Source organism: Bemisia tabaci, chromosome 1 (assembly GCF_918797505.1).
Source record: "Bemisia tabaci chromosome 1, PGI_BMITA_v3".
Lineage (NCBI taxonomy): Eukaryota > Metazoa > Arthropoda > Insecta > Hemiptera > Aleyrodidae > Bemisia > Bemisia tabaci.
Window position 1 is genome coordinate 68538025 of NC_092793.1, and position 25005 is coordinate 68563029.

Consider the following 25005-nt stretch of genomic DNA (forward strand, 5'->3'; position numbering starts at 1 on the left):
TTAGAAATTGGTAAGAAAGGGTGGCATGTCACTTAAAAGCTCTGTTTCCACTAGCTCTCTGAAGGAATAATGCTAGTTATGGCTGTCCTGTCTGAAACTGAGCTTCTAGGATCTTTTTTGGATTTTATCAAACTTCATATAGCAAAGAAACCCCGTTTAGTAAACGCTAAAAATGGGACCAGTTTGAAACGATATTTTTGACGGGTTACAAGGACGTATATTCAGGCGGGCGATGATGATGGTTTGCTGATTGATAAAAAACTCAGCTTCAAGCTCCGCTTTTCCACGTCACTCGACTGTTGGCTTTTGATTGACCGAATTTCGAATAGCTTTTTCTCCTCTTAGAAGTACTTTTTTAACTTTTTATTGGCTTTTTCATTTCCTCACGATGTTTTTCATGAGTCAGCCGACACTAAAACTCTGTAAAAAATTCGGGCCACTGCCCAATTTTTGCAATACTTATTTAAGGGGTGGGGGTCTAGGAGGGTGGAGGGGAAGCGGGGCTCGTCTCGAAATTTGATCGGTACAGGAGGGCCCGAAAAGAAAGTCTGGGAGATGATTTTCCCTTAAGCTTCTTCAGTTGGTTTGAAGTAGAACTTACGATGTTATTTAAGGCTATCTTGATGGGGCGATAATAGACAGCGGGTCATTAATTTAATGAGACAAAATTTCGATAAGAGCTTGTTATACAGCAACAGCAACATTAAGCCACGTCTACTGGATTTGGAAACGAGTGAAAATAGTTAAAACAATGCCTTAACAAAAGTGAACTCTAAAATGTACCTAATTTTGCATACTTTTTGATTCGTTCATCACGAAGTAAAATACATATCTAATTCAAATGTTGCCTCTTCGATCGGTCAAGTTATTTACGCAGTTTTTGCTGCTGTTTGAAGCAATTGCTCCCAATTTTCTTTTTGTTGGAGCAAATGAGGCAAACTCAAACGGAATCGATGGGTACGTACACGTAGTCTTCTTAAGTTCTCTAAGGGGTGTTACCTGAGCCAAATCATAGGAGGGGTGCAACTTAATTGAGTATGAAGGACTTGAAAAAATATCCGAAAATACCCCCAAAAAATAGCAGAGAGAGAGGTAGGTATAATTAAAGATAGCAATCTGCCCCGCAGTCCCACAGACTCCTGTAACTTCAGCGTTTTTTGTCCGTAGGAAAGGAAAGTCTTCCTCTAATGAAAGTAATTGACCTCAACCGGTCTTTGAATCCCATCAATGATACATTTTCACGTAAACGAAAGTGGTTGCATAAGTTGAAAAATTCTCTTTTCTCATGGTTATATCATTTCTCGATTGGAGCGTACCAGTATCAATAATAGCGTACCAATAATATCATGCTAATTTTTGCGATGAAGCACTCTTACACCTGTGTGGTATTTAAATAAAAAACACATCCGAATTTCAGCCTAATAATACCAAGCCCTCTGATCAAAAAACGATATTGACCTCCAAAAAACAAAAGAAGTGGCTATTTTTAACTTTCAGACCCACATGTGCGTAGTACTCAAGTATATTTTACGAAAAGGCTTTAAAGATCGTCTGAAACATTATTTTCATCAGATAAGTCTCTTTCATGCGGAAAAAATAGGCGCAGGAATCACTGAAATCCAGCGTAGGCTCTATTTCGGACCTACGCGAAACCTCATCTGCGACCATATTTTTGGCCAAAAAGTTATCATTAGGGAACTCTCGGAAGAAAGGCAGAGGGGGAAGAGGGGTAATTATGCAGTACACCTCAGGCCAAGTTGCATTATTTCAACTATTTCATCCTCGAACAAAAAAGATGTTCGATGGTGAACAAATTACAAAAGTGTAATCATATTTCGTCCCATATAGCTTGCATTGCAATGATGCTAAGATTGTGCAACTTCATCCTTTGCAATAAAATTGCGGAAATTGTGAAAAACTATGAAATTTAGATGGTAATTTTTCCACCAATCACAAGTATGGCGGTTGAAAAACGACCGTTTTGAATGGGTCGGTTCCAAAAACAGCTTTTTTTGAGTTTGAGAGGTCATTTCAAGGTTTTTTAGTAGCGCCATCGTTTTTTTCGTGAAATTTGCCATAAGAATCAGGCATCAACTTGCAAATCCCCGCACCTTGCAACAGGCCCATTATCAAGAGTTAGACGTTTTAGCACTTTTAGACACACCTTTTCTCCCGACTTTTTTCCCTGTTTTTACCATAGAGTACAATAGAGTCGCAAAGTACTGGATCGCCGATGAAGTCACTTTTCGAGGCTGTTTTGTCCAGTTCTCCGGAGACTAGTGTGCGGCGACTAGCGATGACGCATACGCAGAGACTCGCGCTCAGCGCTCCCCACTCCCGACAGTCCCGACTCGGTTCCGTTCGTCCGGCTAAACACACACCGAACCAGCTAAAATAAGTAGGCCGGTAATAAGTCTGAAATTGAGTCCATATATGAATATTATCTCGGAGTAACATACATTAATGGATTCATTATGGCTTTGAATATCTATTTCAAGCAAAATTTGCACAAATTAATACCGATGGAATTAAAAAAAGTCGAAAAAACACAAGCAGTCGTTGATTTCTCCATAAGCCACCGTGTAAAAAAATGCCGGTTGGTTCACACTTGGTATAAGTCAGAAATTAAATTCCTATATGAATTTTATCCAGGAGTAATATACATCAATGGATTCATTATGACTTTGACTATCTAATTATAGCAAAATTTGCACAAATTAATATCGATGAAATTAAAAAATGTCGAAAAAACACGGGCAGTCGTTGCTTTTCCCGTAAGCCGCCGTGATAAGAAATGCCGGTTGGTTCACACTTGGTATAAGTCAGAAATTAAATCCCAATATGAATATTATCCAGGAGTAATATACATCAATGGATTCATTATGGCTTTGACTACCTTTAAATAGCAAAATTTGCAAAAATTAATGCTGATTGAATTATAAAATACCTAAAAAACACAAGCAGTTCTTGATTTCTCCATAAGCCGCCGTGTTACAAAATGCCGTTGGGTTCACAAATGGTTCACTATTTTCGGAGCACACGCGGCTCGGAAACGCCTGTTCATGGATTGGCTTCATCGCCGCTCCAGTACTTTGCGACTCTATTGTACTCTATGGTTTTTACCTGCACCATACGATCCATTTGATGACCACTTATCACTTAAGGTTATAAATTGGCTCATAATCTTCCAATCTACTAACTATCCCTTCCTGTAACTAGGAAATTTTCAATGCCGATCCGTTCAAAGTGTGTGATGATACGATCAAATGTATAGAGACTGGTTTTTAAGTCTGAGCATCTTTATTGTATTATATTGTTATATTGTGTAATACCTAATAATAAAAAAAGGTGTGATGCAAGTAGTCTCTTTTCAGGAGAAACAAAGTCAACCTTCTTCAATTCGATGTAAGTAGTACTTGTTTATGTGCTTTTATATTTTCTAGTCAGCCGAACAATTCAACACAGAGGATTACCAATCCCACAGATGTGGTAAGCAACTCATAATTACCTTTTGAGATTTATAAGAGCTCATATTGAATACCTAGAACTTCACTTACCAATCGAAGAATATGTGCGCCTAATGGTTTAAATATCAGAATTCATATAGTTTTGTTATTACAGTGCGCATTTTTTCGTTAGGTACTTTTATTTTTAAAAAAAAGCATGCTCATAAAGAAAACTTCAGGGCTATCTTTATTATACGGATATAGATTCCCGTTGTTTTCGCTTTACAAAAAAACGAGAGGACACCGATGAAATGACGGAAAAATGTACCCGAATTTATAGGCTGTTGGACAATTTTTTTTAAATTCAATTTTGGAGAGTAAGTGAAAAATTAAAATGAATCTATTTATCCGTTTTTCACGAACCCGTTTCAAACCGCGCTAACAGATTCCGAGAAGTTACAAGAAGATATAACCGTAGTGTGTCTTTTTACTCATACGCTATCTTTTTACTTTCATACATGCTGCAATGTTAACAAGAGGCTTTATTTCTATACATACTCGAAATATTATCCTCTCTATTCTAATAAAATCATTTTTAAGGCGCTCGATGGACGGGGTAAGGCTGGGGAGTAAGACGGTTGATGGGCTGGAGTTCAAAGGCCGTAAGTGGGAAAATTCTAATAAAATCATTTTTAATGCGCTTGTTGGACTGGGTGAGTTCGGGGAGTAAGAAAAGTAAGAAGCGGCCTTCAAAGGCCCGGTTTTGGCGCACACAGGCGCAGCGCGCGCCCCAGGGACTGGGCCACGTAGCGGCCTGGAGACGTGCGCTAGTTGTTCTTTAAAGTGAGTATCTTTATCTTTTTTTCAATGGAACCGTTTGCTCGTGATCTAAAGCACACGGCAGACATGTTGCATTGGATTCAAGGTGGTTGATACCTTGAGTTGTTGTCATCAGGTTCAAGCCAACGATGATCGTTTTTTGTGTGCATCGAACTTTAAGGCTCTTTTTTCAGACATTACAACAAACCCTGATATTATGGACTAGTGAACAATAAAAAATTAGAGGTAATTGAAACCGCGATATAGAGAGAGGATAGCGGTGCGTCAACAGACCCACATATAACGAATGTTTCTTTTCTCTGCACGTGTTGCCTGTTGTTACAATAGCGATTTTTCAGGATTCCAATGGAGCCAAGCCGACAGAGTGCCCCGCGGAAGATTCAGCATGCGTTAGGCCCAACTACACTTACATCGAAATGATTGCGATGGCAATCGAGTCTGTGCCCAGCAAACAGATGCGAGTGTCCGGTATCTACCAATATCTCATGGATAAATTTGTGTACTTTCGGAACGACGGGGAGTGCTGGAGACGGAATGTCCGTAAGATCTTGAGCAGCAATCGCAAATTTGCTAGGGTCCCGAATGACTGGGCAACAGGTCCAAGCCACTACTGGACCCTCTCTGAATACATTGATACCATAACACGAGTGCAGAGCATTTATACCTCTGCCATACCAGCTCGCCACTATGAACCGGTTTGTATATTTTCATTTAAGACGTCAACTTTACATAAACTACAAAAAAAGTCTGAAGCAGAGGGATACGCAGTTACATGGCCTCTACTCAACTGATCTTCTCATTCGCATGAAGAGGGTTTTTGTCAGTTCAGTCCAGCCAGATTATTGGGATTGATAGATCAAGCAATTAATAGACGAGTATGACAATGAGAAAGTGGAACGATCCGTTATAAGAGCGGGTGGTTTCAATAGAAAAAAGAGGTTAGTAGTAAATAATCAACGGCAACCCTTGACTTAATGGTTGCAATGAACTGTAAAGGTAACTAAAAGACAAACGGCAACCCACAAGAGACCCCAAAGGTAGTCCAACATTTTCCCCCGTGATGTGTAACAACCACTTCTTCCGACCAATAGGATCGCTCCATTTTCCCCTGGTCTTCTAAGTCTATCACTTTTTCTATAAGTTTCAACAATTAGCCTACAGTAATCGATGGTTTTCTGAAAAATTGACAAAAATCGAAGGAGTAGAATGCTGCCGTGCTAAGATAGAAAGCCGTATGAACATTCGAGAGTTGCCAAATTTCCCTTGATAAAACATGTATTTTTGACAACATTCATGCATATTTTTCCTTGAAATTTTCAGATATTTTAGATTAAATTGTGTACGAAATTGTCTGAAAATTTTGGAAAATAATAATCGCAATTTCCTCAGTAAATTCGGTTTTTACCGGAGGAAACTTGGCAACGTCTGAGGGCTCATACGGCGTTCTTCCCTAACACGGCAGAATAGGCGCGAAGAGGGTGCGGAGATTACGCACAATTCGTCGTTCCTCTGACGTAAGGGCGTATCTCGATTTCCGTTCGAGCCCTGGAAAGCATAGAGATACAGGGAGAACAGGGTTCACATGGAAAATTGAGTAACGCCCTTACGTCAGACGGGCGACGAATTGATGTAAGACTGAAGTATGTTAGTCGGGAGTATTCAAAACGGAGTATACCTCGAGTGACTTTCGAACACTCACTTACTGATTCAACGAAGATGTTAGAGTATTACGATGGAACTGTGCTGAATTCTGTGCGATTATTATAATGTGCTAGAATATTCTGATGTTGCAAGATTTCTCTCAGTGAACTATTTTTTCTAAAAGGAAAATAACAAATATTTATCTTCGAAATTTTCTGATACTTAGACCAACTTGCGGGAATGAAATTCTTTGAAAGAATCGAAACAAATCGCTCACATTTCTTTGAAGATTTGGATTTGATCAATGGAAATTTGGCGACATCTGAAGGTCTTCATTATAGCACGGCACAACAGCTCGGCTAAAATTTTACGCTCTGCTTCTTTCCCTTATGTTCCAATACCGATTTTTTCAGGACATCAAAGGAACCGAACCGACAGAGTGTCCTCCGGAAAATTCAACATGCGTTAAACCTGACTATTCCTATTCGGAATTAGTTATAATGGCGATCGAGTCAGCACCTAACAAGCAAATGAGGGTGTCTGAAATCTATCAATATCTTAAAGGCAAATTCGAGTATTTCCGGAACGAAGGGAATTGTTGGAGAAATAACATCCGAAATGCTTTGAATCGAACACCCGGAGTCACGACAGTCCTAATGGACCGGACACCTGGTATCAGGAAAATCTACTGGACCCTCAGTAAATATACTGATACTATAACTCAAAGGCCTGGCATTTCCACTTTTGCCAATTCGTCTTGTAAATCTGAGTATCTTGGACAGGTTCGTATGCTTTTACTAAATCATTGCTTTCAGTTGCTTTAAATCATTGGGACCGCGGGACCCCCCTAACTGCCACGTGACCTCACCCACGCCACAGGTAATAATTATTCGAAATTCGGTTAAGTTTGAGGGACTTCTATCGGGAGCCAATACATATTGGTAATACTTACTTTATAATGCCAACTTTTTGTTTACTTCGGCTGTGGAGGGTTTTCATTTATCGATAGCAATTTCACCCTTATGGAGTTTGAGGCTAAATTTTTGAAAATATAAAGTTACTAGAGGCCTGTGGCCGCTACGCGACCGCCAACCACTGAGAAAAGCTGCACGTAAAAAATATTAGGACAACCAGGTTCAAGTTGTTTAAGAAATGAATGGATTCAAAAGCCGACGGGTGCATGCCGTGCGAAAGAAAGCATATCGACGGTGAAACTACCAAACCACGTATCTCGTTTGCGGTGTTTAAAAATCTACGCTCGCATTTTATTTTTTTGAAGTAGACTAAATCAATATCATTCCTTGAAATTTTCACAGAATTTTCTCCGTACGAAGAGGAAAAATCACAGAAATTTTCATGACTGGACATTAAGTAGTTTTTCATTTAAAAAATAAAGTATGACAGGAAGTCTGCGACGTCGCAAACCGAGATACGTGGTTTGGTAGTTTCACCGTCGATATCCGTCTCTCGCACTGCGTTTGGTGCAATGCGAGAAGTATTCATGCAGTCTTGTAGGCGCTTATACGGGTTTGACGCCGACTGCACTGTTTGGCGCAATGCGTGAAGTATTCTAGCAGTCTTGCAGGCGCTGATATGAGTTCGACAACGACCGCACCATGTTCGGCTCGATTACTCGACCCCGCGTCAGAATAATTGCAGCATCGAACAATCGGGCTTAAAAGGCTCACGTTGTGTTTCGACGCCAATGTGCAGTCCAACGTTACCTCATTTCTCCCGATAAAACATTTTTTCTGAGAAAAGTTAGGTAAGTTTTCTATGGTCGCTTTTTTAGATTGAATGAAAAATTAAACGAGTTACGAATTCAAGCACTCTGATACATGATTCTTCGACAAAATTTCACGCAGAACACGATTCGCGCAACGAATACTTCTGGAATCAACTATTAGCTAAGATATTAATGTTGAATGTTATTAGTGATATATTAATGTGATAATAAAATGTAATATTAATGTTGTATTAATGAGTGTCCAAACAAACCCAAAGTATTATCCTGCGATTTTTCTTTAATAATTGTCCTTTATATTTTCATGGCAATATTTCAGGATACCGCTGGGACAGAACCGAGACCGTATCTTTCGGAAAATTCAGCGTGTATTAGACCCAACTACTCCTATTCGAAATTGATTGAAATGGCCATCAACTCCGTGCCTACCAAGCGAATGAAGGTGGCTGAAATCTACAAATATATAATGGACAAATTCGAGTATTTCCGGAACGATGGAAAGTGTTGGAGAGCTAACGTAAGATATGTGTTGAGCAAAAAACCCAAGTTTGCAATACACCCCAGAGACGTGTCATTGAATATCGCAAAGAAAGTTTACTGGATCCTTAGCAAATACATAAAAACCACAACTCGAGTGCCCAGCATTTTTGTTTCTGCCACTTTGTCTCGTAAATCTGGAGACCACGGACAGGTTTGTGTTCTTTTACTGTGTATGAATTGAAGGATTATAATTTTAATGGTATGACTTTATTTGATGTAGTTTGTTTTTGTTCTTCTTTAACTTTATTCTTATTTTACCCGGTTGAAAATGGGGTTGACAAGATCGGAACCGTTCCGGCTTGGCGTTTTCAGCGTCTGAATTTTTTAGCATCCTACACAATTTTTGTGATTTCATGCATATGTACTTGCTTGTATTGATATTTATTGAAAAAAAATTGAAAGAGTTTAAGATTAGCAAGATAATTAAAATAAACCAAGTTTAAGAGGGGCCATATTTCGACAGTATACGTATATCCTTCGTCAAAAATGATTTAGAGTCATTCGCTCCACGAAATTGTCTCATTTACATGTTTTTAATAGCGCATTTATCTGATTGCATTAAACATAACGAGTTAATGTTTAATATATCGATCGAGTATAAATTTATCGATTTAGTCAATGAGGACTTTGACATCCTCCTCAATGCAGTATATTAATTAACACTCCTTGATGATGTTTACAGACTCTTGAGACAGGTGAGACCACTTGTCCTCCGGAAAATTCTGGTTGCAGGAAACCGTCACACTTTGCTTGAGAAATATAATCACGATGGTGATCAACTCCACTCAGAGCAAGCGAATGAAGCTGGCTGAAAGATACATTTAAATTTGTGGTAACTTTAAGTAGTACCAAAACCATGGGCATTGTTGGCGAGGTTATACTCAAAGCACGATCGTTAACACGATCTGCAACGCTGCAGACTTTTTGACATAAGTAATTTTTTATGTGAAAAAATACTCAACATCATTCCCTGAAAATTTTAACCGTTTTAGGAATTCTTAGCTGTGAAAAAAAATATCTATTTTTAATGTTGGCATGGTATAGCCAACTTCAACTTTCTGAGGTTAATCTCGTTGCATTGCTTAATGCACACATACCTATATTTTCTTGTATTTGTTCATGATTTAACTTTTCCCCTTTTTTTGTGTTTTCTGTTGGCTTTTTGTCCGATCTTCGTCTCTATATTATATGTTTTATAATTCATTAATGTTGGATTCAACTTGCAGTATGTATGGCAAACAATACATTTGAAATAAACAGTCGAGTCTCATTTGTTCTTATCATTTACAGTTACTTTACTATTTTAATACAAGCTCAGAGTGTTTTGTTCTGTCGACCTGTGTTCTGCTCTTATGTTCAAACTTTTGCTCTCGAAACAGAAACACTCTGCCAGAGATAGAGGAGATGTATTCGGGTCTCAATTTTTCACTGTTCTCCCGAATCTGAACGACTTCTCACCGAAAGAATGGAGCTGGAGCTGACCACAGCGAGTTAACGCCTCGCGCCCGCGCGCCTTCAATTCTGCAGATGCAACGAGCACATCCATCAAGGACGAATAGTTGTATCCCTGCGCCGTCATCAACGCGCATCCTTTCCCTTGCTCTCAAGCGGGCCATGCATAAGGCGCGCTTTATTGCGATCGCCAAGAGACCAGCTCTGCCGTGGTAGCGAAGAGAGCCGTAAGTTCAAAAATGAAGTTTTGAGAAAATGGCCTCCGTATAGCTTCGGAGCGGATAATTTTATTTTAGGAAGCCTCCGTTCTTTTTCAAATTGCCACCAATCATTTAAAGACTCTTTGAAATCGTTTAGATGATTATAAATCGACCTATTTTATAAAATTATACGCGCATAATGGTAATATAAAATTATATATTATATTTATTTATTATATTAAGGATGCGCGTTGACCAATTATATAAAAAGAACTAGTCGTGATTAGCTCGCTTTGCGAGCTGACACGTCTAGCCGGGGAGTGCCCCTGGACCCCAGTTCTACGCTTCGCGACGAACTTGCGACTCGCTCCGCGAGCCGCCACCGCCCCGCACAGTTTTTAACATTGATGAGGAGACAACATCTATGTCTTAATCTTCTTTTTCACCAAGTTTTACAGAAATTGATGTTTTAGGAGTCCGGACCGCGTTTTCGTGCGGGGCCGCCATCTCGGATTAGGAAATGTTGAAAATCTGACCAAAAATGCGAGTTTTCCGTCAAAATACACCTCCTAATACCGAATTTCACAAAAATCGATGGATCGGAAGCCAAGATAACAACTTAGACCACGATCGCCATTTTTGATTTTTGAATTTTGAAAATCGGACCTAAAATTCTAATTTCCCGTCGAAATACACCTCCTAATACCGAGTTGCACAAAAATCTATCGAACAGGAGCCGACTTAGCATTTTAGGCCACGACCGCCATCTTGGATTTTGAGATTTTGAAAATCCGACCAAAAATTCGAGATCCCCGTCGAAAAGTACCCCCGGATACCGAGTTTCATGAAAATCGATCGAACAGGAGCCGACTTAGCATTTTAGGCCACGGCCGTCATCTTGGATTTTGAGATTTTGAAAATCCGACCAAAAATTCGAGATCCCCGTCGAAAAGTACCCCCGGATACCGAGTTTCACGAAAATCGATCGAACAGGAGCCGACTTAGCATTTTAGGCCACGGCCGCCATCTTGGATTTGGAAATTTTGAAAATCTGACCAAACATTCTAGTTTCCCGTCGAAATATACCCCCGGTTACCGAGTTTCACGAAAATCGATCGAACAGGAGCCGACTTAGCATTTTAGGCCACGGCCGCCATCTTGGATTTTGAGATTTTGAAAATCTGACCAAACATTCTAGTTTCCCGTCGAAATATACCCCCGGATACCGAATTTCACAGAAATCGATCAAACAGGAGCCGACTTAGCATTTTAGGCCACGGCCGCCATCTTGGATTTTGAAATTTTGAAAATCTGACCAAAAATTCGGGTTTACCGTCGAAACATACCCCCGGATACCGAGTTTCACGAAAATCGATCAAACAGGAGCCGACTTAGCATTTTAGGCCACGGCCGCCATCTTGGATTTTGAAAGTTTGAAAATTTGACCAAAAATCCGAGTTTCCCGTTGAAAAATACCCCCGCTTACCAATTTCCACAAAAATCCGTTGAAAAATACCGCCTAAAACCTCATATTTCGTCTATAAGGCAGTGACGTCACGCAACAGGATTGAACCTGTTCGGCGCGATGCACGTAAACAACCGCGTATCTCCAATGTAATACTATACGGAGAAACAACTTTTCGCTCTTGCGGGCGTCCTAAGCAGCGGATTTGAATGGGAATAATTTTAATCAACTCCTCATTACAATAGCTAAGCGTGTACCAATTTTAAAGGAAATCGCTTCGGCCAATTTTTATCTAGGGGGGGCAGAGTGAGTGGGAACGGCAGCTTTATATAGAGTAATAATAATAATAGTATTGATTTTCATCTCAGGTTAGCAAGAGAGCCGTAAGTGCAGTCCTCTGCATGCATTCGTGGTTGCGCTTCGGTCACACAACAAACATATTTTGAGGTTAAAAATTGGCAAAGAAAGGGTGGCATTTCACTTAAAAGCTGTGTTTCCACTAGCTCTCTGAGGGAATAATGCTAGTCACGGCTGTCGGTCCTGTCTAAAACTGAGCTTCTAGGATCTTTTTCGGATTTTATCAAACTTCAAATAGCAAAGAAACCCCGTTTAGTAAACGCTAAAAATGGGACCAGTTTGAAACGATATTTTTGACGGGTTACAAGGACGTATATTCAGGCGGGCGATGATGACGGCTTGCTGATTGACAAAGAACTCAGCTTCAGGTTTCGCTTTTCCACGTCACTCGACTGTCGGCTTTGGATTGATCGGATTTTGAATAGCTTTTTCTCCTCTTAGAAGTACTTTTTTTAACTTTTTAATGAACATTTTCGTTTTCCCTCGAAATTTTTCATGAGTCAGCCGACACTGTAACTCTGAAAAAATTGGTGTCGTGGCTCAATTATTGCAGTATTTATTTAGGGGGATGAGGGATATAGGAGGGTGGTGGGGAAGCGGGGTTCGTCTTGAAATTTGATCGGAACAGGAGTGCCCTAAAAGAAAGTCTTGGAGATGATTTTCCCTTAAGCTTCTTCAGTTGGTTTGAAGTAGAACTTACAATGTTGTTTAAGGCTATCCTGATGAGGCGATAATAGACAGCGGGTCATTTATTTAATGAGACAACATTTCGATAAGAGCTTGTTATACGGCGACAGCAACATTAAACCAAGTCTGCTGGATAGCTCTTTAAGAATCGAAATTTTAAAGATCAGTAGAAGCAGTGATATAATCTAAATATGGAGGTCCCGTTCAAATCGAAGAAGCTCCTTGTTGTCCTTTTCGTAACTCTCCGGCCTCCGGCGAAGCGCGTTTTGAATATATCCTGATGAATATCCAGTTTAGAAGCGATAGGTATTCGAGTCGGAAAATTGAAAGCCCGTTGGTTCGCGAGAAAATAATCTGACGACTTTATCGTTTCCTCAAGCTTTAGGCGTGTGCTTGCTTTGTAAATTAAGAACTGAATGTACCCACCTTTAATTAAATTTCGATCACATTATATTTACGATTGGACGATTTAGAAACTAGTGAAAATAGTTAAAACAATACCTTAACAAAAGTAAACTTTAAAATGTACCTAATATTGCATACTTTTTGATTCGTTCATCACGGAGGAAAATACATCTAAAGCAAATGTTGCCTCTTCGATCGGTCAATCGATTAACGCAGTTTTTGCTGCTGTTTGCAGCAGTTGCTCCCAATTTTCTTTTTGTTGGAGCAAATGAGGCAAACTCAAACGGAATCGATGGGTGCGTACACGTAGTTTTCTTAAGTTCTTTAAGGGGCGTTATCTGAGCCAAATCATAGGTGGGGTGCAACGTAATTGAGTAGGATATATATAAATTTCAAAAAATACCAGAGGGAGTGAGAAGTATAATTAAATACCACAATCGGCCCCACAGCCCCACGGACTGCTGTAACTCCAGCGTTTTTTGTCCGTAGGAAAGGGAGTCTTCGTCTAATGAAAAGTAATTGGCCTTAACCAGTCTTTGGAACTCCTCAGTGATACATATTCACGTAAACGTGGGTGGTTCTATAAGTTGAAAAATTCCCTTTTCTCATAGTTTTATCATTTCTCGATTGGAGCGTAAAGGAATATTACGATAATTTTTGCTGTGAATACACTCTTATACTTATGTGGTATTAAAACAAAGAAACATATCCAAATTTCAGCCTAATACTAAGCCCTCTGATCAAAAAACGATACTGACCTCGAAAAAACAAAAAAGTGGCTATTTTTAACTTTCAGACCCACATGTGCGTAGCACTCAAGTATATTTTACGAAAAGGCTTTAAAGATCGTCTGAAACATTGTTTTCATCACATGTAAAGTTTCTTTCATACGGAAAAAATAGGCACCGAAATATCACTAAATTCCAGCATAGGGTCGATTTCGGACGTACACGAAACCTCATCTGGGTCATTCCACGCCTAGGTAGTCCGGAGGGTATTTTTTTTTCCCCTTCCAAATGACCCAACGATATTTATTTTTGGACTCCTTAATACTCCTAGTTTTTGGAAATATATGGGGTTTATCTCCGGTTTGTTTTGTTTCTCGCAATTTTTACGTGGTTTGTAACCCCGTTGCTTAGCTTCATCCTACTGTAAAAAGAGTGACAGTTTGGTAGCAATGTTTTCTGGTGTTCCTGCCAAAACCAAGTTTCAGTTTATGTTTGCAGTTATCAAGGAACTGATTCAATGTGCTTCTGCAATGTTTCAATTTTTAAAAGTAATTACTGTATATTATATGTAACTTTTAAAACTTAGTGTACTGACTGTCACACCCGTTACGCAAAACATGGGTTTTTTGATATAACTATTTTAATTCATGTCGTTTTGAGATGCCAATTTTTTCCGTACGTCTTCAAGTCAAGTACAGCTTTGGAGTATTTTTTCCAAATTTTTATTTCAACAGTTGATAGGCAAAAATGCGTAACGGGTGTGACACGTTACGGGTGTGACCAATAAGAAGAGGCTTCAATTATGCAGATGTTGCCTCACTTTTCACCATTTTTTCTATGGTTATCACACGAAATACACTCATATGCGCAATTAGAGGTTATGTGTACATCTAATAAGAGAAAGATAGCCAACTTTTTTGCCACATTTCAGTATTTAAAGTGAATACACCTTATCTCAAAAGGACTTCAAATAGAACTCGTTGAACTCTCTCCGATTTGATTGAAATATTTTCACTTTACTATAGGCCCAGACCTACCGTACCAGGGTTTTTTTGGGGGTTAACTTGGGTCATGCGAGGTCCAGGTCCGCGGGGACGAAAGGGGAATCCTGGGTTACCCGAAGAAAAGCCCTGGGACGGTAGGTCTAGGCCACCCTGTAGAAAAATGTAGTTTTGGCATGTTCTACATTAAAATGCGTCAAATTCCTGATTGATTTACTGCTTAAGATTGCCTACAATAAGAGTATGAGAAGAAAAGTAAGTTTTTTAACTTTTTAAACTCTCTCAGAAATGATGGACCTCAGAGAGACAATCTGTCACACCCGTAACGCAAACGGGAGGTCTGGGCCACCTTGTAGAAAAATGTAGTTTTGGCATGTTCTACATTAAAATGCGTCAAATTGCTGATTGATTTACTGCTTAGGATTGCCTACAATAAGAGTATGAGGAGAAAAGTAAGTTTTTTAACTTTTAAACTCTCTCAGAAATGATGGACTTCAGAGAGACAATCTGTCACACCCGTTACGTCACACCCGTTACGCAAACTTTCCAATTTTTCAAGGAAAGAAAAAAAGATAATTGAAAACGGATCATCGGCAGTTGAAGCAAGAACCCTTGGCTTCATCATATAATTTAATCAGATTTTTCCATTCATAAAATTCGCTGAGTTTCCACTTTACACTCACTGAGGAAAAACTCACTTCCAAAATCGGTCACACCCGTTACGCAGCCTTTTAATTTTTTTCTGAGGAATGGAACAAAGTAAAAATAATTTCTGATAAACTGAAATGATCTATAAAAAAAGTTCTTTCTGCTACTGCAGATAATTTTTTAATTAAACCCCAAGAAAGAGTTCAAATTATTGTTTAAAGTTAAATTGTTGTCACACCCGTTACAATGGAATGACCCATCTGCGACCAAATTTTTTGCCATAAATGTTATCAATGGGGAACTCTCGGAAGAAAGGCAGAGGGGGAAGAGGGGTAATTATGCAGTACACTTCAGGCCAAGTTGCGTGATTTCAACTATTTCATCCTTGAACAAAAAAAAATGTTCGATGGTGAACAAATTATAAAAGCGTAATCACTTTGTAGATATTTTATCCCATATAGTTGTGATTTAAACATGAAACAGTCTCTGTTTTCCCTGTTAAATCTACCACTTTGTTCATCATTTTCAGATTTACTGGCGACGAGTCAACAGGTCCTACGAACAAAGTTACGAATTACTCAGAAGTGGTAAGCAACTCAACTGTTCATTCTTACATTTCGAGATTTATAACTGAGAGTTTATCAATGAGCAGAACATGCGATACGAAGAGTCGGTCTGATAATCAGAAAGAAGCAATTACGTTATTACAGTCCTTATTTCTTCGTCATAATTTCATGAGGGTAAGAAACAAACTTTCGGGAAGCTCAGGATATTATACATTAATAAATATTTGAAGCATAAATATGTGAGGCAATGATCGGGATCGATCATTTCTTCAAAAACGCATTTGACTGGGACGTCAGTCCCATTGGGTGGAGGAAAGTGACGACCGTGGATGTCCCTCCGCGATTTGACTTGCTGAAGTAGCGGAAGTTTATCTTTCCTTCTAGGAAGATTATCGGTTTCCTCTGGTAACATTGAAAGAAGTTATGCCAGTTTTGTTGTTTGGATCCAATTGATAAAATAAAGAATCCCCATGGTGACGTCACCACAAATAGTAACTATACTCGAAACACGATTTTTTTTCAACACTCATCCCTGATGGCGATTTTTCAGGATACCGCAGGGACCGAACCGACAGAGTGTCCCGCGGAAAGTTTGGCGTGCGTTAGGCCCAACCACACTAATGCAGAAATGATTGCAATGGCCATCGAGTCAGCACCTAGCAAGCAAATGAGGGTGACTGAAATCTACCAATATTTAATGGACAAATTCGAGTTTTTCCGAAACGGAGGGGACTGCTGGAAAAAAAGCGTTCGATATGTCTTGAGCAGAAGACACCGATTTGCAATGGTCCCGGGGAAAAAGAAAAAAGTCTACTGGACCCTCAGTGAATATATTGATACCATAACACCAGTGCCTACATTTGCCAAACCAACACGAAGATCCCGCCGGCAGGTTTGTACTATTTTAATTATTTCTGTAAAAATTATTTGTGGGAGGGGGGCTACACTCTTCAGCCGCTGAGCGATCCAACCGCAAGGATAAAAGGATTTTTTTTTTTTTTTTTTTTTTTTTGTATCATATTACAAGGGTCAACTATTTCTAATCCATTTTACAATCCTTTAAATAGAAATGATTTACACAAACAAAGTGTCATTGATCATCGAAGTTAAGGTGTCATTTTTCTGACGATCCGTGAGAAGATAGATTTAGATGGCGATTAGAAGTCTCAGAGTGCTCTAGTGCGCTGATTTAGCGGCATAATATTAATACTTTGGTAGTCGTGCCATCCGCCACATCAAAAAATCCAAAATTAATATATTTCAAAAAAGTCTACGAGCCATAACTTTGCAATCATGACTTCGAATATCAATGTCTAATAATCGATGGAAAGGTCTTCTTATATTCTTTTATTCAGAGAAAGTTCAACTGGATATCTGCAACTGTTCAAAAGTTATGCTGAAAAGTTGTATTTTTTTAAACCCTCATCCTGTTCACGAGGGCTGGATCAAAATTGCTGCCATTGTTTAACTTCTCCAACCTTTTACTCAGAATATGCCAAGATTCCGATATTTGCTCAGCCTTGGGAGCTGTATGTACCTCTTTGCGTTAGATCTACTTTGGAAATTGGAAGGTATAATGAAATAATCAAAAAATTATATTTTTCAGTTTTTACTCGAACGTTCCCTATCTGATGAGATTCATCGACAAAGTTGTTCAAAAATGAGTTATTGCTGACTAGTGCGATAACGATTTTATTCAAAGCGTTACTGTTACATATTTCGATCAAATGAAGATCTACTGACCAATCGATTATAGGTTTTTCGTGTCATCGCTGTACGGTTAACTCACAACATGCCCTGCTGTTTTTTTACAGTTTTCTGAAATGGATTCGACTGCTTGTCCTCCCGAAAATTCTGTTTGCACAAAACCAAACTACTATATGTGGGAATTAATCACCATGGCCATCAACTCCACTCCGAGCAAGCGAATGAAGCTGGCTGAAATATACAATTACATTAGTGATAACTTTGAGTATTACCGAAACCAAGGGAATTGCTGGCGGAAAACTGTTCGATGGACCCTGACTGTTAACAAACGTTTCAACAAAACTCCCGGCGATGAGAAGTCTTACGGTTCCTTCTGGATTCTGAGCAACCAAACAGATAACGTAACTTATAAAAGTGCTAAACCCACTATCTCTACTACGCCAACAATGACAACTCAAGCCTCTAGTCACCAAGAGCAGGCAAGTATTTCGTAAGTTAGACTCAGGAAAGATTTGAATTTTCCTCAGTCGGGAGAAACTTGGTCGCCCTTTTTATTTTCTTTAATATGTCCTCTAGTAGAAATCAAATTCGACAAAATAGACTTAATATTTTGAACCTGGACTTAGAGTTGGACCCCTCCTCCCCCGTCGTAGTACAATTAAGCCCCCCAGGCACTCCCCTCTTCAATTCTGCTTTAATTTTTTCACCCATTAGTCGAAACTGGCACGTAAAAGTAATCAACCGAATGGCCAATGATATGAACTTGAGTTGTGGAGAAAGGAACCACTTAGGTACATTAAGTTTAAACATTAGAGAAGTACTTAAAACTTTCTGCCTTTCTAAATCTCGAAGTTAATACGAACTTCAAGTCCGTATTCAAAATTCTAAGAAAATTTCATGGGACTTTATGTAATGTTGAGAGAAGTGCTGACATTAGTCGTTCCCAAAATCAAATCCCTAAAATTTGCTGTGAATTTTCTCGGTAAGCTGACAAAAATTTCTCCTCAAATTGGAAATATTTCAACATCGTAATGTAATTGTACTTGTGGTATATCTGCTGCATCACGTAAGTATATGAAGCTTAAATTTTGATTTGAGGTACGATTACAGGGGGTTAAAAAACATTTTGTGTCGTTATTATGTAAATATGTGAGATAAACAGGTTTTTGGAAATAAATAATTATTCTTAGTTCGTTCATATCATTTTCCAATGAAATCCTTCAATGTTAGCACAAAGCTCTCTATTTTCACAATCGAAATTTTGCTCTCACCACAGGAATACTCTGTTAGTGTGTCTTCAGTCGTTAGAAACCACCGGAAATAGCGTGATGTGTTCTTTTGCTGAGAATTGATCACTGACTGTACAAGATACAAATTAGAGTATCACAGAAAATAAACACTGAACATGTGGCTCGAATACTGTTATACTCCGTTACCAAAATGGTATCGGATCATGTTGGACATTCAGAAAAATAAGTGTTGAAAACATAAACAATTAGCCGGAGTTTTTTATGTTGATTGAATGTTGAATGGGAAATCTGTTCCCACGCTATTATACCTTTCCTAGGATTCCATTTTTCTTATATTATTTTATTACGATTATACTTCGAATGCCTTTTAAATATTTTTATCCCAAGGTGCCAAGAAGGCAACAAAACCTCGGGCTCGCCGTAAATTCCGGCTTTGTTTCTCTCCTCGGTAACACGGCTATGCAATGCATACGGCTGGATGATGCAACTATACGTGCTCTGTAGATGTGCGTGATGCATATACGATGAATTGAAGGCGCTTCGATTTTATTAGCCCTAGAAGTGATTAGCAGATCGTGTCACGCTAAGTCGAACCCCTGACGAGATATATCTCTCCAAGGTGCATCATTCGTAAGAGTTATAGTTAAAAAATTATAAGAATAATGAGAAATTGTTTTACTTGCGCACATATTTTATTAAAATAGAAAAGATTCACCGGAAGTTTATTTTTTATACCTTATTACGAAGTGAACTATAAAGCTAAATTTTATACCAAAAGCTTATGCATTGCAGCCACTACGGCTGTAATAAAATATGACGTGGTGATGCCGACGTTAATTAGATTCCTAGTTTCCTGCATGAAATGCAAAATATTTTAGGAGACGCTTCGCCGCGTCGGTGGACACTTTGATCTTAGTTCCCGGCGTTCAGGTTTCCGTAGAATATATGGACGTATTTATGCTAAAAGGAACTATGTCACACACAATCTCTATGCACATAGTTCCTTTTAGCAGAAATAGTCCACATAAGAAAACTTAACCTAGGGAATCAAAGAATCTCGCAATCTGTCATCAGTTTTCCTCATGCACGATTTCAATCGTTTCCAAGCTGGACCGCAGCTTGGAAACGAAGCAGAAGGGAGTTCAGCATAAAGGAACCAAGCCACATCAGCTATTCCTAAGTTAAATGGGGTAATTAAATTTTGTACATAAAAATGGTTGTGCAAACTTTTGTGCAAATTTTAGTGAATATTCTGCATAGTGAGAAACAAATTCCGAAAAATTTTGTAAAGGAATCTAGTCAAACTTTCCCTTGTAAAAAATTAAATTTCCCACTTAAATTTGGCGATAGCTGATGTGGCTTGGTTCCTTTCTGGTAAACGCGATCCATCTATTGCTGATGGGGATGAAAAAAGGTCGGTCATTTCGATTTGTAAATTTCTCAATGTTTGCATTCACAGGCTCAAAACGCATCGTTAGGAAGCTCTGACTTTCTGGTGATTAGACCGAGCTCCACTTTTATCGATAAAACTCTGTGGGTCAAAACATTTTGGGCCACTGGGGCGCAGAAATTTTGGTACGTAACGGCGCCCCCACGATACGGAAAATCTACGCTTACCAGCATGATGAGATACTTCTTCAGCGTCAAAAAGCTTGAGAACTCCGACTCCTCCCGGAAAGAGAACCTAGAAACGGTAAGGCAGAACTTCAAAGCGACAAACCTTTACCTTCGGGAAAGATCCTTTTTCGACGAACATTTCCAACGGTATCCGGTGATGTTCTTCGATTTCAAACCCCTAGCCGACGTCACCGACGAAGCCACATTTGAGGCAAAATTCTGCGATATTTTGTGCGAGATGTACGTGCGAGCCATGGTGGCCTCGGAGAAAGAGAGAGATGGACCGAGTGTAGAGAAGATTGCAATTTAGAATTTGATCGGAAAGCAAACGCTTTAGGGAAACGATTGTCTCAAGAATTATTCTACTACTACAACCGAACAAAAGTTATCGTTCTGATCGATCATTACGACGCTATCATGCATTCACTTTTGCAAGGAGGTATATTGCATTTTGACGTTGTGAATAAAAAAATGACGGACTATCTCACGCCTCTGCTACGTAAGAACGAATGCATCCAGAGCTCTTGGATGACTGGCTCTTTCTACCTTGGCGGCGTCATGAGGCCCATGGCAAGAATAGTCCAGCATATACCATTCGACTCCAGAAAAAACTGGGGGCGGTATTTTGGGGTCACTCAGGATGAGGCCAGGTCAAAACTCAGGAAATTCCATTTAACACAGAAAGAAAAAAGTATCGAGGAAAGGTACTTGGGCTACAGGATTGAAAACTCGAACTCACGCGTTTACGATATGGTTTCAATCACGAGATTTTTAGTGAGCCGAGAGCCAGATTTCTATTGGAACGACGTTGTTAACCCGTTTTTGAAATCATTCGCGGACTTTTTCTCGGAGCAACGAATCGGCACGCAGATCAAGAAAATCATAACCGGGGACTCGATCAATACTCTCGACTGTAAATGTTACTCAAACTTCAGCTACACTGCAGACGAACTGCAAATTTTGAAAAAGAAGGTGGCATACAATGCTGTAAAAGACTTGGATGTGACTGCGTTCATCGTGTTTCTGCGGGAGGCCGGCTACCTATCAACGTCTGGAACGAAAAATGCATTGGTAGCTGTCAGTGAGCAGACAAAATACGCTCTTCGGAAAATGCTGGCTTATAATTCTGAGTAGGTATCATGTGAAAAACCGCAGAGTAACCATAGAGAGCCGAGAAAATTTCCGGTCAATCGCATTAAACCTACTCAGGGCCGGATTTACCTACTTGCCGCCCATAAGCCGCCTGAATTTTGCCGCCCCCTTCTCATTCGTTTTGAAACATCAATAAAAACCATCAAGTGAACATGCTGGAGAGGGAGGGGTGCTTAAGACGCGTTCACTCGTATTGGACACATTTTTTTTGCGAAGGCCCTGTCAACACTACTAGCAAAAGTTCACGGAACTTTGCGCGAAAGTTAAGTTTGGTGAACTTATCTCTGTGTGGACAAGGCCTTCCATTTATAAGAAATGAACGAAAAAATTATGATACAACAAACATAAATGCGGTTTAGTAATTTTAACCCTCTATGGCATGAATTAATTTTGGATCGCAGATTCTAGGGGACACTAATCTATGTTGTAGCTTGCATAAAAAAAATAGAGTACCGAATTTTTTGTCAACATATTAAAGTCAAGGGAGTCAATTTTTCAAAAAAAAGAAGAAAAAACTAATACAATTTTGCAAAATCATGACTCAGGGGAAAGATTCAGTTTTTAAAAACCCCGAAAATCGTTGTTACGGATTCGTAACGCTATGCCATTGATGGTTAACTGCCGCCGCTGCGCTGTGCCGCGCTGACCGCGCGAAGTATTCCTTCAGTCTTGTAGGCGCTATGCGTTTCACGGCGATCGCTGCTGAACGCACTGTGTTCGACGCAATGCGTGAAGTATTCATGCAGTCTTGTAGGCGCAATGCGTTTCACTCTGACCGCACTGTGTTTGACGCAATGGGTGAAGTACAAGTATTCATGCAGTCTTGTAGACGCAATGCGTTTCACGCTGACCACACTTTGTTTGACGCAATGCGTGAAGTATTCATGCAGTCTTGTAGGCGCTAATATGTGTTACATGCCGACCGCCGCGCCGAGGGCTTCTCCTTTTCATCTCAAGTACTTGTCATCATTGCTCTCTGCGCCGCGTCGCTCTAGGCGTAATTGCGTGTTTGGTTTCTCTCTTAACTCGACTAATTAAAGGTGCTGTATTTTGTATCACCGAAAGACGAAAACATTAGAAATTACTATACACTCAGGAAATGAGAGATTTTGTCGCCTTTTCTCGTTTGTAATTTTTTTCTGAATCCGATTTTTTTGTACTTACATTTTATAAAATTGCAAGATTGCCGCCCCCTAAATTTGCCGCCAAGGGCCGCGGCCCATGTGGCCACCTCCTAAATCCGGCCCTGAACCTACTCAGAAATCTGTACAAAAATTGGCGAAGGACACTTCCGCAATCTTCGATTCTGATGACTGTGAATAGGTATACAGTATACATAAATACTGGACTAGGTAAAACCGTAATGTATCCACTGCGGTGAAAGAATAGAGCATGTTCTAGAGATCTGGTACCTACGTCTATTCGAAGTACCTACGTGGTTTTATAAGACGCAAGTGGGAAAAAATTTGCGGGTACTCACGGGAAAGCTCTGAGGCTGGCATACGTGCAAATAATAAGGTTGAATCATTTTATGTTTCATTATGAATCATTTATGACGCTCGGATGCGTTCAATTATGTAAAAAGACAGTCCAAATTGAAAAAGACATGCTCAAAATTAAAGCGCTTGTTAACCATAGAGTGAAAAACTTTGGTAACAAGAATTCAAGCAAGCGATGATCTCAATCAAAATCTGGCAGAAGAGTAAACATCACACATGCTCAGCTATAACGGGGGAGGTCTGGTGAGGGGCCACAAGGGGCCCCCTAATTCTATTCATAATTCATAATTTCTAGGGTGCCTCAAGCAGATTCTTTGCTAAGTTTTGCAGAATATTCTGCGGACAAACAGAAAAATCCTAAGGGAATTTTCAAGAGATTACGTTGACTAGTTTCGCAAAGAAATAGCTAAGAATGTCAGGAAGTCTGCAACGTCACAAACGGAGATACGTGGTTTCTCACTTCTATCATCAAGAGGTATCAGACTTTCATCATTTCGAGTATGTCTATCTCTTTTCCGCCGGAGGCATATGAACATCGATGAAAATACTTTAAAAATACGTACGTCTTCGTACCATCGCCAGATTCTAGTAATATTTACTTTCCGAGGACGAGAGAGCTTTAAAAACATTTTCTTTTTTATCATTTCCCTTCGACTTATACTGACATGAGTAAGTTCTGTAAAAAAAATCGATGTGATGTTGATAAGAAATTCAGGATTTTTTTTTTTTTTTTTTTTTTTTTTTTTTTTTTTTTTGAGATACAGAAATTTTAGCAAAAATTAAACACTGGCGGATATTGTTAGATATAAGAATCAGGATAAACGTATTTTTGTTAATTTCATGTTTCTTGCCATCCATTATTAATATAAAATCCTTTTTAAAATCTCAATTTTTACCCCCCGAAAAAGCAGAATAAATACCTACAGCAACTCTTTCGATACGGTTTCAAGCGAGTTTTATTCTTGTACCTACCTATCCCATCTAATCATTAACTGTCATGAAAAGTGAGTCAACAATGTTTTCCGCCCACTGATTCTTAAAACACGAAACAAAGGAGCAACAATCACTCCATTAAAACATATACATAGGTTGTCCAAAAAGTACCGAGACTGTTTCCATAACTCAAAAACCAAGATAGCTAGAGGCTTGATCTTGGTCTCATTTGAAAGATCAACTCAATATCTATCGATTGAGACCAAAATCAAAACTTTTGGTCAAGTATCTCAAAAGTTACGACACTGTTTGTAAAAAAAATATCTGGACCCCCTACCGTTTTTAATGACTATTTTCTCTTGCCGGGAACACTCTCTAAATTATTAATGATCAGTGCACGGTTCTTTTGCAACTAATCATGGCAAAACCTAATTGATTTGGAAACACTGTCAAGCCGTCGTCGTCCGACTACGGGTAAGGGTTTAAAGTCCACGGGGAAAGAATCAACCGTCGGTCAGCCACCCCTAAAAAACCCGGGAAATTTTCGGCAGTTGTTGACAGTTCACAGTGCGTGCGTGGTCTACGTACCTATCTCGGAAAACCCGATTTTTCAGGAGAGCAGAAAAACTGTCTGCGTTCCTTATTTTTGGTAATTAAAAGGTAATAATTCTTGGAAATAGAGCTGATAAGATACTTCTCACCACGCCTTGTGCATTTTTGAAAATAGTCGCAACAGTGATGAAATACGGAAGAAAACCCGAGTTATGAATGAAACATTTGTCAAATATTATAACATTAAAAAAATGTAATTTTTCCTACCGACGACTATATGATCTAAGCAACGAAACTTCAAATGCCTTTAAATGGCCGGAATTTCACCTAGTTAAAGATTGCGTCAAAATTAGAACCGTATTACACCGGGAATATAAGTTCGGGACCGTCGCAGGTTAGCATAGCTGGACTGTCCCCAGAGAGCCACGAATTTCACCCTATCCACATAACCAGTCGCGACGCTTCAACTCGGAGCCAACAGAGCGCGCCGGTGATTCGACACACAAATATTATCTACAAATTACGTATTTACCGCGGGATATTCAAACGATTCATTGCAATTTCAAAAAAATCAG

General features: G+C 39.3%; 1 protein-coding gene across 7 annotated transcripts; it reads left to right on the forward strand.

Annotated features, from left to right (window-relative positions):
• The first annotated feature begins 518 nt into the window (after positions 1-518).
• Positions 519-23698, forward strand: LOC109040953 (uncharacterized). 7 transcript variants are annotated; one of them, XM_072306066.1, is made up of 6 exons: positions 519-957; positions 3375-3489; positions 4625-4981; positions 6341-6709; positions 7991-8362; positions 8894-9481. In XM_072306066.1, the coding sequence occupies exons 1-6, from the start codon at positions 842-844 to the stop codon at positions 8963-8965; spliced, it is 1401 nt and encodes a 466-aa protein (XP_072162167.1). In that variant the 5' UTR covers positions 519-841; the 3' UTR covers positions 8966-9481. The 7 variants fall into 7 exon arrangements, with proteins under 7 accessions (XP_072162167.1, XP_072162170.1, XP_072162171.1 ...); XM_072306069.1 differs by having other exon boundaries at positions 522-957; positions 3444-3489; XM_072306070.1 differs by having other exon boundaries at positions 523-957; positions 3375-3405.
• The last annotated feature ends 1307 nt before the right edge of the window (positions 23699-25005 follow it).